We start from the raw sequence: 15,976 nt of genomic DNA, 5'->3' as shown, positions 1-15,976 counted from the left end.
TTCTGGGTTTTAGAACGTTGGTCAGGACAAAAGACATTTTAGTTGCATCTTGGGCTTTGGGAAACAGTGATGAACATTTTTCACCATTTTATAGACCAAACAACCAATTGACTCATTGAGAAAATAATTGACAGATTAATCAATAATGAAAATAATTGTTAGTTGAAGCCTTAATGTGAATTGTGCTGTCCACATGCTTGCACTGATACAAACAAACTAGGGACCCACTCATAAAAACTTTGCTCCATAGCTACTAGTGGTCAGAAACTCCACGGGGTAACTTTAATGTATTTTTCTGTTGATGAAGTTTGGTTTGATTTGATTTTGAGAGTTTTTTTCCCCCCAAAGTGAAGACATTTCCTCACTTTAAATGGCTTTTGGATTAAAAACTAAAGACAGTATGACGTCAACATCACAATTAGGATTATAGTCAGGTTAAAATGTGAAGTGAAACAAACCCAACTATCATCATGCAATTCACTAGATCTGCAAAGCTAGTTTAAAATAGCAAATGGAAACTGGTATGAACTGAACTGAGTGTACATCTGCACTTTGTATAAAATCAGGAAAGGAGAAGTGAAAAACAGATTTTCCTGTTTGAAAAATTTGCATGAATCAAGTTCTAAATGGTAGAACGGATGCTCCGGCTCACCGGGGGCTGGCTGAGACGCTGGTGGAAGCGGACCAGTCTGCTGAAAACCTCCTGGCAGTAGGAGTGCAGCTCCTCCAGCTCGTCCTCTATCAGAGCAGCATCCTGTGGTGAGCTCTTCTGGATCAGACCCTCTCCAAACACAATCAGCCCGTCAATCCGCTCAGTGTTCAGGGTGATCTCCTTCTGGAAACTCTGCAGGGTTGGATGGAGAGAAAAGAAAAGAGTGTTTCAAAATCAAAACAAACCAGACACAGCTCCTAAAAGTATTAGTAGACACGGCTCTAGTCAATAAAGTGGAAGATAAACCTTCTAAAAAAAAACCCAATTACCCAAACTGAAGCCAGTGCCTTCATCATCTTAACATGCAGTTCTTCTAATGGCTGCAAGATGTGAACACCAAGAAAAACTGTCTGAAAAAATATATTTTTCCACAAGACATCATGGTCTTAATAGATTATTTCTCCTCAAGAAGATATTAAGGCTTCAAAAGAAGAATGTTCAGAAGACTGAAAATGAGAAATGAAGTGAGGAGAGCTTTTTCCTCACACAATGAGCATGACTCGCAAGTTTGTGCTTCGTGTGGTGGATATGAAACAGGTGTGAGCTGTGTTCTCACATTGAGCTGCTGTATCTTATGATGGACGTCGCTCTCTGAAAAGTGTTCGACGTTGGTGAGCTGCAGGTCCAGCTCTGTCAGCCACACCAGCATGCTCTCCCTGGTGCCTTCGAATTCCTCCCTCTGGTTGGTAAAATACTGGAAGAAAGATGAGATAAAGAGGTTGAATAGAGCAAAAAGATAACACCGGCATGTTTTAAATTAACTTAATGTAACAGAGAAGTTCATCCCCTTTAGACTGTAACATTAAAATGTTTTCCTCAGTGGATAATTGGTTGAAAATAAAACATAAAAACAAAAGGGAATGATATAAACAGTGTGACAGAGAATCAAGACTTTGGAAAATAAGCTGGTTGATTCTGATTTCTTATCAATTCTTCAAATGGCATTCATACTCTGTAAATTTCACACACTAAACAAAAGATTTTTCTAAAAAAAAATGCTGCTTTCAAATAATCCTCCAACATTAATTTTCTTGTTTTTAAAGAATAATAATTAATCTTATAAGAGAGCCAGTTTAACCAATTTTTTTTTAATTTTCATAATGGCAAACAGGTTCATTCATTAATTAGATATGATGCAAAGAAGTCCTTGAGCGAACACATACATCACTTTTTGCTTAAAATATGTAAGTGCACACTATAGATGACACATATTAGCACTAATTCACCTGACAATCTGTTGCTCTGTCACATGCATGATGCTATTTTTAAGTAAGTATAAACAGGAGGTTGTGGTGATGACTTATTATCCTTTCATTACTAGTCTCATACATTTTAAAGAGCTGTGGTGAGTCATCTCCTCTGTCCTGTAATGTACCTTGAGCCTGCGGAGGATGGCGGCTACTCTGCGGTGCAGCGTGTCCCAGCGCCGGTTGCCTTCATGGACCATGGCTCTGAGCTGGCTGGCGCGGTCAGTGCGGTTCTCCCTGGCCAGGCGGCGGTACTGGTTGTTGACGAGTTCTAGCTGGGTCAGACGCTCATGAACCTGCCTTTGGAAACCCTAAAGAGGAAAGAAAAAAGAAGGGATGAAGCATTAGAGAGGAAAGATCATGGCTCCAAATAACAAGTCTATAAACAAAGTCAGTTTTAATGCCATTAAATGTTTTTCATGTAATGGCATGAAATGATTATTTTTCTTTTGTCTAACTGAACAGACGCCAGAAAGCAGATTGAGGAAAAAATGTAAAAGAGATCCATGACAATGATTAATCAATCTTTTAAGAAGTGGAGACTGATTTCTGGAAACTCTGAGGAGAGTTTTTGTCTTTTGAGACTTAGAAGACTTAAAGCCATAAATAATTCAGTCACACATTTTTATTTGCGAAACAAACAAGCAAACAAAACAAAGCTATTTGTTATATATTATGTCTCTGCCAGCTTCACAACTGACCTCAAATTTCTTGAGCTCCTCCTTGGCGACAGTGTAAAGGACGTCTCCGGAGTTGGGGTTGGCTGCAGTTCGCTCTGCCATCTTGAGCCAATCCTCAAACCGTGAGTAGTCATCGAGGAACTTGTTCCAGAGTCTCCACGTCTCCTCGATCCTACAAGATGACATCATACTGGAGTTGAAGTCCACTGAGGAGGTTATTCTGTCATTTTTTTTGCTATTTATTTATCATCTACAGTCATCTGAGTGATGATTCTGATCTTAATCAAAATGAGTGACTAATTTGGTTAGAAATCAACAAAATGGACTGAGATTCTTGACTGCAGATTGATCAGATGTGAAAAATGATGTACAGTATATCACAATATATAGTAATAGCAGTAATAATAGTGATAGCCAAAGAATCTTAAGTTCTCCTATTGTTTGACATCTTCAAAACCTGTTTGCATGCAAGGATAAGGGTATGCACTTATCTGACTGATTTAAATGTGTTGAACAGTGTGTGTCTGTTTTATTCCCACCTGAGCCTCCTGTCCAGAGCCATGGCACAGATGGTCCTCCAGCGCTGGTCCAAGCTGCGGCTGGTCTCCTGCAGGGAGTCGCTCTCCGCCTCGATGCCGCCAGCAGCATCTTCATCCCGCAGCAGAACGTCGCACAGGCTGAGCACCGACGCAACGCCTTCTGTATGCTGCTCAATGTCTCTCTGCAGCTCCTGGACAGACACGAGGACAGACATTGCATCAGTGCACACCAGTGAGATCATCTGCTAAACATCAGTCCACCGAGCACGGGGCACTGCATGAGACCACCACTCCCAAAATTAAACAAAGGACAAATCAATATGAATTATTAATCATAAAGAGACATAGAGAATGAGAGGGAACCAGGAAAACAAAAAAAGTGGGTGAGGATATACATAATTAAATGTAACAATAGAAAAAAACAAACTAGCTATATAGATGAAAGAAGGAGGAGACAACACAACTGGAAAAAAAAAAATCAGATATAGAAAGAAGAATGAAACAAATAAACAAATAAAATAAAGACAAACAAATAAAAAAAATCTAACAAAAAGACTGAACCAATACCTGCTGCTCGGCCAGCCTCCTCTGGATCTCCTGGTGGTGACAGACGCTGTAGGTGATTGGTCTGGACAGCTCGGCCTCGATGCGGGAAAGCCACGAGCGGAGGTTACTCATGTTTTTATCCAGCTGCTGCATCGTCACCAGAGTCTCCTTCAGCTTCCTCACCCTAAACACACACACAAACACACAAACACACACAGGCTGATGTATAAAACTGTCTGAATTTCATACTCAGCAACTCATAATGAAGCAAACAAATCAACATGATCAACATTTTAGCTTGTGACTCATTAATATGAAGTAATGTCTACCTGCAACCCATCATCAGAGATTACATATGTCTAGGAGTTGTGATCAAATCAACTGAAAAGTGATTAACTAATATTGAAAAAAAGCTTGAAAGGCTTTAAGATATTTATGATGTTTTATCTCTTATTCTAATTTAGCTTTTTTATTTTCTATTTAAGTCTTTTTAAATTGTATTAAAATGTGTCTTTTTATAATGTGTTACTTTTTCATTTTGTCTTGATGCTTTTTATGTTTTTCCAGTGCAGTGCCCGTTCAAAACATGCCTGTTCAGAACGGGCCGATTGCTTGGCCTCCAGTGTTGCTGCTTCGACGCACAGAATAATGAATATTGTTGATGTGAGGTGTGAATGACTATATACACCAACAACATGAAAGAAACCAACATTCTATTATACACAGGTGTTATAAATAATAAGTACTCTAATAGTAAATAAATGTTTTTTTCTCATGTCAAGTCAAATAAGGGCTGCATTTAAAAATAAAATGCAAAGCAGAGAGTTTTTGAAAAAATGTGCATCTTAAAATAAAGTGGATCAATCATAACTGGGCTCTTAGATCATTTATTTTCTGTGCCTTCAGTTTGGATTGTAGTGGGTATGTTCTTGTGTGATAGTGGCGCTTCACAATCGCCACCGTCTCAGAACACATGAGACATACTGGTTTTGAACTGTCTGTGAGAAAAATGAACATAATCTCCATTCTTGATTAAAAGCTCTGTTTTCACTGTCTACTTTTATTTTCAGAGCACACCATGTGAAATTACTTCTCTTACCAGCTTATTTCTGCGACTGTATTCTCTTGTCTCGTTTCTCCCACGCGCTTATCAGAATGCACAGATTTGATTGGCTGAGTAGCATCATGTGAGATGATTTACAATGCATGCAATTGGTCTGTGAGTTTCCTGGACTGCTAAACCAGTGCCGTACAAGCCCCCAGGAAGTGCGATGGGCTTTGAAGCCAATTTAACATAGTGGCCAAACCGTGGAATTACAATTCCTGGGTCCAACAAGGGCCCACGCACATAATCATTGGAAAAGGAGTGGCTATAAAATGGTAGATGCATTTTTTTGAGCCTTACAAGCCCCGTGAAATGACTCGTTTCACCATCAGAATTTGATCCATTCGGTCCGATAACGTCTGGAAAGTCTAGAGGAGCTGCACGATTGAATTGTTTTATCCCCATTCAAGTTAGCCGGAGGGCTAAACCAGATGTTAGCTGTCTCAGCCGGTGGAAGTCTCTGTGAGCACGTTCTATGGGTGTATGGGGCCCCTCTGGATAATTTCTTCACAGCGGGAAGTGGCTTTTTTGGCTTCATATGCCACTGAGCAACTTTGATAGGACTGAACGGAGCCCTGTGTCCAACGCTGTATCCAGCTCTCTTTATACATCCATTGCGCCGTAAAGACTAGAAAAGCTGCGCTGGTTAAAATAGCAACACTCTGTCAAAATTTACTAATTCTCAATAATTTATTGGTTATAATGAGCTTACACGCGACACTGCACTTCCTTGGGTCCTCAGCAATACACCTGCCAAGTGTGAAGTAGATCAGATGAATGGTTGTCAAGAAAAACGAAGAACAGACAGACTGAGGCTCCTTCCTTTATAGTTAGATGTAAATCACTTTAAATTGCCTTGTTGTTGAAATGTGCAACACAAATAAATGTGCTTTGACTTCTGCTTCCCTGCACTGTTAATTGTCTTGTGCCCCTCAGATTTATATTATGACCCCTTGTGGGGTTGAGACCCACTGATCTAAGTCTTTGTGATGTTTATTATATATATATATATATATATATATATATATATATATATATATATATATATATATATATATAATATATATAATATAAGACTTAATTTAACAGAAAAGACAAAAAAAGAGAAAGAATAAGACAAAAAAGGAAAAGAAAAAGATTTAAAAAAGAAGACAAAAAAGAGAGACTGACAGTCCTTTCCAAAAGAGATGTAAGAATGAAAAAATATAATTATAAAAGAAAGACAAAGAAAGAAAAAAAAGACAAAAAGACAGAAAAAACAAAGAAAAAAGAAATAGATAAAAGAAAAACACAAAGAAAGGAAAAAGACAGAAAGAAATAAAAAAGAAAAAGATGATATAAGAAAGAATGCAGAAAGAGAGAAAAAAGATAAAAGACACAAAGAAAGAAAGTCAGTTATAGTTTCTTTATTTTCTTTTTTTCTCTCAGGTGTCTCACACTAGAACTTCCAAAGTCACCATGGCAACGAACCCTCTCGTGAACACACACACACACACCGCCACACTGACTGGTGTCATAGCAACGCATGGCATAATAAAAGCTCTCTTCTGGGGCTTAAAAGCCTGAAGTGTGCCCCATTTGGGAGTTTGAGTCAATTTCCCCATTTGATCCTTCCTCTCCTGTTGAGGTCCAGCAGGGCCTGTCAGGGCTGAGAGGGAGACGCTCTCTACCAAAATAATAAGCTCTAAAAACAGCTCTGAGTGTAAGTGGCAGACCGATGAATGTATGAAAGAGGCCCAACAGATGCAGGACATTGGGCGATTGAAGATAAGTGAGTGTGTGGATGAGTGAGTGTCCTTTTAGATCTGTTCTTATGAGGTCCACTTTGAGTTTTAGACTTCAGAGTTAGAATCCATGAACGGTATTATAGAAGGTTATGTTGTACAGTAGGGTAGTGATAAGTATTGGGGCCTCAAAAAATTTTCACTACCAACCAAAATATGTCATTAATATGAATTAAAGTATTAAAACCGTCAAGTATCGCAAATTGGTATCAAATTTGCTCATAGGAATATTCATCTTTACTAACAGTTTGATTCAACAGTTTCTAATTAAAATTATGGTTTTGCTACTTTTAGGCTGGACTTTATTTAGATAAAGTTCTTGTATGGCCTCTTGTGCTAAACCACCTTAAACATTTGAGTTCGGCCTCTTTAGTTAAATATACAAGACTAAGAGTCTACAGCCACTCATACACCACAGTTCTGGACAGTTTGAAATTTTGACCTGATGAGGGCTAGATGAAATGTCAGGGAATCACCAAAGTTATTAGGAGTCATTGCCAGAGGACCATGACTTTTGTAGCAAATACTGAGTGAGTACTGACTGCCTAACTGTAACACAGAGTGTCTAAAACAGTCAAGCGTCAAAATTGGTATCAACTGGTTGGTCTGAGTCTGTTTTCTTTGATCACATATTTCCTAATCTAAATCATACTGTAACTTTACTAATTTAAGTCAAGACATTAAACTTTAAACAACACAAAAAGGAGGTTGTAGGGGAAAAAAGCATTCAAAAATAAAGGTATAGAACTTTTTTTTGCTATTGCTACTACTACTAGAACTTGTGTGTTGTATTGGCACCAGTATCAAATTTCATACGATTCCCAGCTCTTGGAGTCAAAGTTTGCACATAATGTGTGCAGTGGAAGTTTCTGTTTGTAATTCATGTTCATGTTTCAGGCTTTGTGTTTATGGTTGTGTAATAAAGACAAAGTACAGTCAGTGTAAATTATGTCCAGAAAATACTCTTCCTCTCTGCAGATACAACCATCCTAGTCAACTAAATTGTCTCTTTCTCTCTTTCACCCCCTCTCTACCTCTGACAGCCTAACAAAGGCCAGCAGCCTCATGTGGAGGCCCAACAAAGACACAAAACCCGGTCAGGGGTCCACACTGAGGAAAAAGGACAAGAGGAGAATGGATGGAGAAAACGGGGGAAAAGAGAGCTGGAGGATAAGTGAGGATATATGGTTGGAGAACAAGTTAACAAAGTACAGCCAGCTGCAGGAGGGCTTAAAGTTTCTCAGAGACTTAACTACTGACATTTACTCTTGTCACTATAATTATATAGCACTTTATTGTACATTTGGTTTTTGAGTATTTCTGGGATGCTGTCATTTACTTTAACATAATTATGGTCTGACTTACCATTGTCTTTATAAGACAATGGATGATTGTCTTATAAATCAATCATCTATTACAGAGTGCATGTTTTTTGGGTATCCTACTCCATTACAGATTTATCAAATTGAACTTTCTCCACTTGGAAAAATTTCTAGTTTCCTAATTATTTCTACTTTTTAAAGCTGTAGTGACAAGCTCACAGAGAATTAACACCCAAATATGCAGTTACCCTTGGCTCAAGAGAGCTTTTTAGCTTCTTTAAGATCATTGTTGTGGTCTGCATTGTTTTCGGTAAAAACTCTGATAAACTCACTGTACACTATACCTGCCCAGCATCAAATGGCAGACAGAGTTAGCAACAAGCTGGTGAACACAGGGGAGCATTCAGCAGCTAAACAGACAGATATTTCCCCCAAGAGTTGGTGGAAACAAAAATTGAGCTAAAAAGGAGAGTTAATATTGGAATTACATTGACCAGGTGGCCAGAAAAATTACTCCAAATGAATGTAATGCTGCTCCATGTCTGCTGGATGTGTACATAGGAAACTGTTTGCTAACAAGTTCACCATATCAACTACAGTATGTCAATGTTGTGTTTACAGCTCATTTCTGCTCCCCCACGTGGTGTTATTTCAGGTTTAAAGAACTTTGAGCCTATACATTTATCACTATTTTTATTCTAAGACTGAATCAAATAAAGTGTAATGTGAAAGGGCTTCTTTTCAGTGACAATGCTACCACCCAACCCTTTAGTCCAGTTGAGCTTCTTAGCCCACTTTAGCTCATTGTTGTGGTTTTAAAGGCCGCAAATTTACTGTGTAGCTCAGTGTCATTGCTTTCAAGCACCCCATTTCTACAGTAGCAACGGCAGGAAGCTGTAGTAATAAAAAAATCCCAGATAAACCCACAGTTGGCTACCTGCCCAGAACCAAAAGACAGAAAGACAAAGCTAGCAAGAAGCCGGTGAAGAAAGTTGAATATTTAGCAGCTTAAGAAACAGATATTTATCTCAGTGCAAATATTGGACTTAGGTGGCTACAATCATCAATCATTCCAATGTGATGATAATGTTCCTCTGTGTCTGCTGGACGTGTAAGTCTGGTGGTCTTCTTCTCCCTTATGGCCAAAAGTCCATTAATTTAGCTCTATAATACAGCTATTCCCTATCTTGCCATGTGTGTCCCCTAAAACCTGCTCATGGAATTGTTAAGGGGACCCCACTTTTAATAATCACTGATTTAATGCATGCCGACAGACTACTCCCCTCCTCCTCCCAGCCCCCCTCCCCAACATCATCCCACTCTAACAGACTTGAAAACACGGGGGGAGTCAGTGTGGACATGGAGACATATGGTACTGTCTGAGATTTAGCTTTTCTTGGTGGTGTTGGGGGTGGGTTTGGGGTGAAGTCTGTATCTCCTGCTCTTCCACAGGACTGTCCATCTGTCAGAGGGGGGTCGGGGGCAGTAACAGTTCATCATCGCAGAGGCTTAACCTACAGTCTGTGTTGTACTTTAGAAGCCATGTATTCCTGACAGCTGCAGAGCACGGCGAACACAACAGCAGGTGGATGGATCCACATTAGGACTATTGTTTAATTACAGGCTCCCAGTTAAAGCCATTCAGTGCTTAATGATGCTTTTTAATGTAGAGTGGGACTCTTACCATTTGCCTTTGAAATGTGCGCTCTAACTAACATCAACACACATTTTCACTGTTGATATATACATTACATGATATGTTTCTGTGTCTTTTGGAAAGTGCCTATATGATACAAATACACACACAAATCTACAGTAAGTGGGAGACCAAACTCCTCTGTACAGCCTCATCTGTAGGTTTACTCACCTGGCCTCGATGTGGTTGAAGAGGTTGTGCCAACGCTGGTTGACCTCCTGCAGTGAGCCGTGAACCTGGGTCTGCTTGGCCTCATCACTGGCTAACAGTAGCTGTTCTCCCAGCTGCTTCAAGTGGCTCTTATTCTCACTGAACAAATTAATTTCCTCCATGCAGTCCTAAAGAGGCATGACATGATAAGATTATGCTGTTTCACACATCATGTCCTGAGCAACAACAGGCAGGGAAACTTCAAAAATAACATTAAGTATTAAAGTTAACATAGTGTGTGGATTTCATATGCAGATTTTCAGCAATCTTATTACATACAATATATGATTTAATCCCTGTATAACATGGACACATTGCAACTGCACTTTCAAATGGCAGTGAGACGTAATTGCTAGAAATATTTCATCATTTACATCCAGTTATTGTTAAGCATTAAATTAGTAAACAGCAGGCTGTAGGTTTACTGAGCTGGCCAATCTGCATGTTTTTTTTTGTTTTTTTTTACATAATCCTGTCTATTGCAGCTTTAAAAATGTGGATTTTAGTTCAAACTAAACAGGGATGCTTCACAGTCTCGAGAATGCACCTGTTAACAGCAGTCAGTTATCAGCAGGAAGTGACTTCAGATATTAAAATCATTAAGCTACTATAAAGTGCTGCTAATTTTCTCATCTAACAGCCCCAAAACAGATCCTGCAGAAAATCCTGCAACGTTCAAACCAATTATTATCTTGTTGACTAAATGAGCATGCTTCATGATGAGACAGGAAGGTACAAAAGGCTTTCAGTCACTGAAAGGACAACTGTTGTGTATGAACAAAGGGCAATCAGCCCTTTCATTCCTGGCCACCATCTGTTATAAATAGCAAAGTGTATGTATGGATTTTAATCATACCTACACAAATGGTATCTATGCCCTGATTGATTGTGGAATTACACAGAATGTACATTGTGTTATCATTGGGAGTAGTGTGAAAATACTGTAGTATCACTCATAAAAGTGTGAATACACTGTGATATGAATGACATAATACCTGCGTACAACTATACAAAAATGTGTTCCTGTATTTGGGTGGGAAGATATTAATATTCCTTAGATCTCGTACCTTCTTCAGCTTCTCCACCATTTCCTCGATGCTCAGATCGCCACTGTAGCACACCTTGTTCTCCATCTGAGTCAGCCAATCACAGAACTCTTTGTTCTTGTCGTTGAAAATGGTCCAGGCATTGAGGCGATCTGCGATTTCCTGCCTGCGCAAGGATACCTGGGAATAGTCAAAGAGGTAAAATTGGCATTAAGCAACTTTGCACACATGAGGCCCGGGAGAGAAATCTTTATAAAATGCGGGTGTAGAGTGTAAAATATCAGTACAATGATTTCATGTTGAGCAGATAGGTACCCTTACACATGAACAATTGTGTTCAGGTGTAATTTTAAGAGCCGTTAGCATGCTTCACTTTAAAAGGAATAAAGATCATTATAGTGCAGGTGCTCATTGGTCAGTGCACAAATACAAACTTTAACCAGATGGTTCAAAGAGTTTTGCGGATTCTGGAAATGTACTGTTTACTGTTAAGCCTCAAACATGCTGCAGGCAGGTAAGCAGAGAGTAACAGTAATGCCAGTAGATTTTGACTTGAAATTCCAGTCAAGTCTGAATGATGGTTCTTTGATAAGGTACTTCCTGATATATATACAGGAAACTCTGAGAACTAATTTTAATACACAACAGTATGTTTTGTAGATATGAGTGTGGTGCACGGGGGCAAATAAACTGGTAAAATACATGTAAGAAAAGTTGACATAAATTTCAAAATGCCCTAAGTATAACATTTTTTTTTTTTACACAAAATTTCATATATAAGTGAGTAAAATAAAGTCAGATGAACTGAATGGAAGCAGTAGGGTCATTTAATCTCTCACATTAATCGCAGTAATCAACTGAATTGAGAGATATCCTCAAGAGATTCTGGCTGTTTGATAAAATTAACAAGGTCCATTTTCCTAATGACAGCTTAACATCCCATTACACAGCCGAGGAGGGGGCTGATGATCTTTTTGAGGTTCAAAGGGGCCTGTTTGAACCGGCTATATTTTACTGTTCAGTGGCATTTATTTGATTTAAATTAGCCCTGCTTTGGTTTTAATGTACTAACACTGCTGGGCCTTTTGGACTCTGGAGTATTTAGGGTGCATTGTGAGCTGCTGTCACCCTGTGAGGACTTTGTGCTTCCCTAGGAACAATGGAGCCTGTCCCCTGAATCCCTTTAGCCCAGCCAGGCCATCTGCTCATCGGACCCATTCCAGTGGCTTCCCCCCCACCTACAACCTGTTAACTGGCGTGCAGAGGAAGCTGTTGTGGCTCAGATCCATGGCCCCTGGCCATGTTAGGAATGAATACAAATGAAAAATCTTGTGTGCTTAGTTGGTTTGTGCCTTCTCAATAACCTCACTTAATATTTTTTCCCTCCCAATTTCACAATTTGGTAAAAGCTTGTCATAAAAAGTCCATTTTATAATAGACACAGTATATAATGTGTCATATCAAACTTATATAAAACAATTAATTTATACTGTATGCATGTAGGCTGTTTTATTTGGTAATATTATTAATATTATTATTAATACTCAGTGTCTGGTAGGTCTTTCCTAGAAGAAATCCTCTGGCCTACACAAAGTTAATGTTTCAGATTTGTTTTCGGACAAATTTAAGAGGAATTGAGTGGTTGGGATGAGCAGCTGTTGTGGTTGTACAGATAACAAAAAGAGTGCTATGTACAGAACCCAAAACATCAACAAAAAACCCTGATGATTGTACATAGTGGCATTCTATGAATCCCAGTAACTCCTGCCAAGACAGGAGCGGGTGGAAGCATCCAGTTGAACTGAGGACCCAATTAGCATGAGTGCAAATTATCACTTAACCGTAATAACTGACAGAAATGTCCCAAGCATGTCATAACCGTTGGTTTCTCAAGAACAAGAGTGCGTTTGTGTTTAAGCCAAAAGACTTAACTGTAGGAATTTGAGCCTGCGTGCGTATACAGCAGAGCTACTTTCACCAATAATGCAGATACAGAATTAACAGTCTGTTCTTTTCAGAGTTTCATGTGATTGCTCAGCCAGCACAGTGAGTCTGAGTCTAGTCAGGAGCTCATGACAACCTGTAAGCAGTCAACCGACTGTTTCAAAACATTTGAATAAACAGCAAAAAAGGCTTCAGATTTCTTTGTATTCTGATAAAACCAGAGAAAAGACCACTTTAAAAACTCAATTAGAAAAAGACTTCACTTTTGCAGTAGAAATGTTAAGAAGAATGAATTTGTCTTGTAGGGAAACAAGTTGCTCAAGTATTAACAACAGGACAATGTGTTGTAGTTTTCCCTCCATGAACCTACACATGCTGGCTCTTTTATCAAACAAATGAGTGTGTGTATATGTGTGTGTGTGTGTGTGTGAGTGTGTGTTCAGTCCCAGTGGTGCAGAGGCTTTGTGCTGCTGGTCACCGCCAAGAAACCACTGGTGGCAACTTATCCCTCCTACTCCCCCCCCAATCCTCTCTCTCTCTCTCTCTCCACCTGCACCATCTGAAATCTTTCCACTTTCTCTGGTTTGTTTTATGGCCTCTCTCTCTCTTCCTCTCTCTCTGTTTCCTTCTTTTTTTTCAGTTCTCACCTTGGTACACAGCTCTTCCCATTGCCCGTGGAGTTGCTCCAGCTGCTGCTCCAGCAGAGCAGAGTCACCGGCCACGACATACTGGGACATGTCCGTCTTCATGGTGGCCAGTTCCCTCAATTCACTGGCCAAATGCTGCAGAGAGAGGTCCGTCTTCTGCATAACACACACACACACACAAACACACACACTTAAACACTCGGTCAGACAGCCATGAACGAGCTGTGTGCACACGCTTCTCTTCTGACTGTTTCTTGCTCTCGTTCGCTCTGACTGTCCAGATTAAAGGGCTGTGGACAGGACAGGGGGAGGGTAGAAGGGGTAGAAAGGGGGAGGGGAGTGAAAGCATGGGGGTATTAAATAAGGGAAAGGGGGGTAAACTCAGAGGCGCACTAGTGGGATGGGGGGTAGATACTGATGGAGTTGAGGGGTGGGGGAAACTTTGGCCAGCTTTCCGACCAGCTCGGTTTTCTTCCAACAGATTAATGCTGGTGATCTATTTTAACATCTACTAAACTATTATCTTCCATGCTTCCACTGCAATTTCCCTCTTGCAGAATGGTGGATTTATTTTTTTCATGACAAGTACCGTAAGGTGTCATTATTATAGGTTGTCACAAAGCTTAATCATTGCTTTCCTGCAAAATAATACATGAATACAAAGATTTAGGCTTCGGATGCAAATTTTGCATTTTTGAAGAAAGTTTGTCCTCACTTGGGTCCTGCTCTGGTAATATAAAGAGACTGTCTGATTGTTTTCCTGTTAAATGATTTGCTCTGGTGCTTCAGGCAACAGTTAGCACAACAATACTGTAAATTACAGTTATAGCACCTCACTGCTGTTAAAAGTGATAAAGAAAAGTGATAAAACTGGTGGGCACTCTTGATACTTGTAAAAGCTGATTTTTACATAATTTACAACAACTTTTCTTGTTTCAATATAATGCAGTAAAGTTAGTGGAAGAATGCCTAAAATAAAAATCAGCAGGCCATATCATGTTTAAACTTTAAGAGTAAAAGTAACAGCAATTAAAAAAAGTCACTATTCATTACTGACAGATCAGTTTCTTTACTTTGGATACTGTAAATGGTCTACTACCACTCAATATACAGTGGTGTTGTCATACAGCAACAGAGTCACCAATCTACTGTCAACACATGGATAATTTTGGTGAAGGGCAAGTTGGTAAGTTCCTAAAAAAATGTTGTGTGTGTCTTTAAAAAGTAGGTTATGAAACTTATTTGCACCCCATAATGAATAAGTAGTGGGTAGAAATACTAATTTTTCAGCCCTGTATTTAAACACCTGCACAAACGTTCTGATCACCTGAATGAACGTCTCTTCCTCAGAGTCCTCCGGCCTTTTAGGCAGCTGCTTCTTCAGCCTGGTCTTCAACTCATCCAGTTCAGACATGATGTTGGTTATCTCATCTTGACATTGTGTCCACTTCTACATAAACGACAGAATACATTAAAAGAGGATCTCTAAAGTCTAACAAACATCTGACACATTATAACCAGCATTGTTTAACTGTAAACACCTGGGGTACTATAACAACCTCTGAATTATATCAGATTAAATAGGAAAAACATCAATAATAAATTGTGTTGTTGATTTCTCTGTTGCATTTACAATAAAGGGATGAGTAACAAACAAATGTGCTTGCTAAAAATGTATTTGTAAAACTCCATGAGGCAGAATTGTGCATGCCATCATAGTTCTTCATTTTTTAACATTCTCAGAAACTCATGAATTTCCACACAGAAATATATTTAACATTCTATCTGCATTTAATAAGGTAGGCCTTTGTGATTGAAGTCCATCAAAGCAGAAGGTAGCTTAATACGTCAAAAATTAAATAAGCAAAACCAACAATCTATTCCTACAAATCTTCATTCACTTGACCAGTATTTACTCTGAGGTCAGTCTCTTGTTATCAGTCCCACTGCGTGCGTGAACGCTACTCTCTGTGTGATTTTTGACACGATGCTCGGAGGGATTTCCTTTTCCCTGTGTGGATCCTGTTGAGCTTAAAGGGGTTAACACAACTTTTCCTGACCTTGCTGGGTGCCCAAACAATCCATTGTTTTAATGAACACAGCTCATGAAGCCGGGGAGCAGTGGGACAATGGTGATCAGTCATAGCTTGGAGCCAAAAGAAGCTACAAAGATTCACTCAAAATATCAGCCGTGTCACTCAAAGTATTAACAAATCGGTGTTTGTCAGCCTTGAATATGATGTCGATTTCTCCTTTTTCTCTACAGGAAAACAATGAACAATCTCTGTGTGGACAAGCGGTGTGCTCCTTTAATTTTATTTTTATATTTTATTAGATTCTCTGTCTTTCAGTGTCTTACTGTACAATATATGTGCACTGAACTGTGCAGTGATGGAATGACAGGGACAGACACTGGTAACCAGCTGTCTCTGGATGTGGATCATAGCTAGATTTGAGCTGCTCTTTCATCCCTCTTGGTAGGAGCTCTGTGCCAGGGC

General features: G+C 39.3%; 1 protein-coding gene across 8 annotated transcripts in view; it reads right to left on the bottom strand.

The window, feature by feature from the left end:
• Nucleotides 1-15,976, bottom strand: part of LOC122999752 (nesprin-2-like) — a 90,802-nt gene that overhangs the window by 7,910 nt on the left and 66,916 nt on the right. For all 8 annotated transcript variants that reach the window (XM_044376960.1, XM_044376958.1, XM_044376957.1 and 5 more), the window contains 10 exons: nt 14,806-14,928; nt 13,479-13,634; nt 10,909-11,067; nt 9,803-9,969; nt 3,746-3,908; nt 3,179-3,369; nt 2,661-2,811; nt 2,088-2,270; nt 1,269-1,406; nt 653-844 (listed from right to left, as the gene is read on the bottom strand). In XM_044376960.1, the coding sequence (XP_044232895.1) occupies nt 653-844; nt 1,269-1,406; nt 2,088-2,270; nt 2,661-2,811; nt 3,179-3,369; nt 3,746-3,908; nt 9,803-9,969; nt 10,909-11,067; nt 13,479-13,634; nt 14,806-14,928 (1,623 nt within the window). The remainder of the gene's footprint in view (nt 1-652; nt 845-1,268; nt 1,407-2,087; nt 2,271-2,660; nt 2,812-3,178; nt 3,370-3,745; nt 3,909-9,802; nt 9,970-10,908; nt 11,068-13,478; nt 13,635-14,805; nt 14,929-15,976) is intronic.

This window comes from Thunnus albacares, chromosome 16, assembly GCF_914725855.1.
Source record: "Thunnus albacares chromosome 16, fThuAlb1.1, whole genome shotgun sequence".
Taxonomy (NCBI): Eukaryota; Metazoa; Chordata; class Actinopteri; order Scombriformes; family Scombridae; genus Thunnus; species Thunnus albacares.
This window is presented reverse-complemented; position numbering and strand designations above follow the sequence as displayed.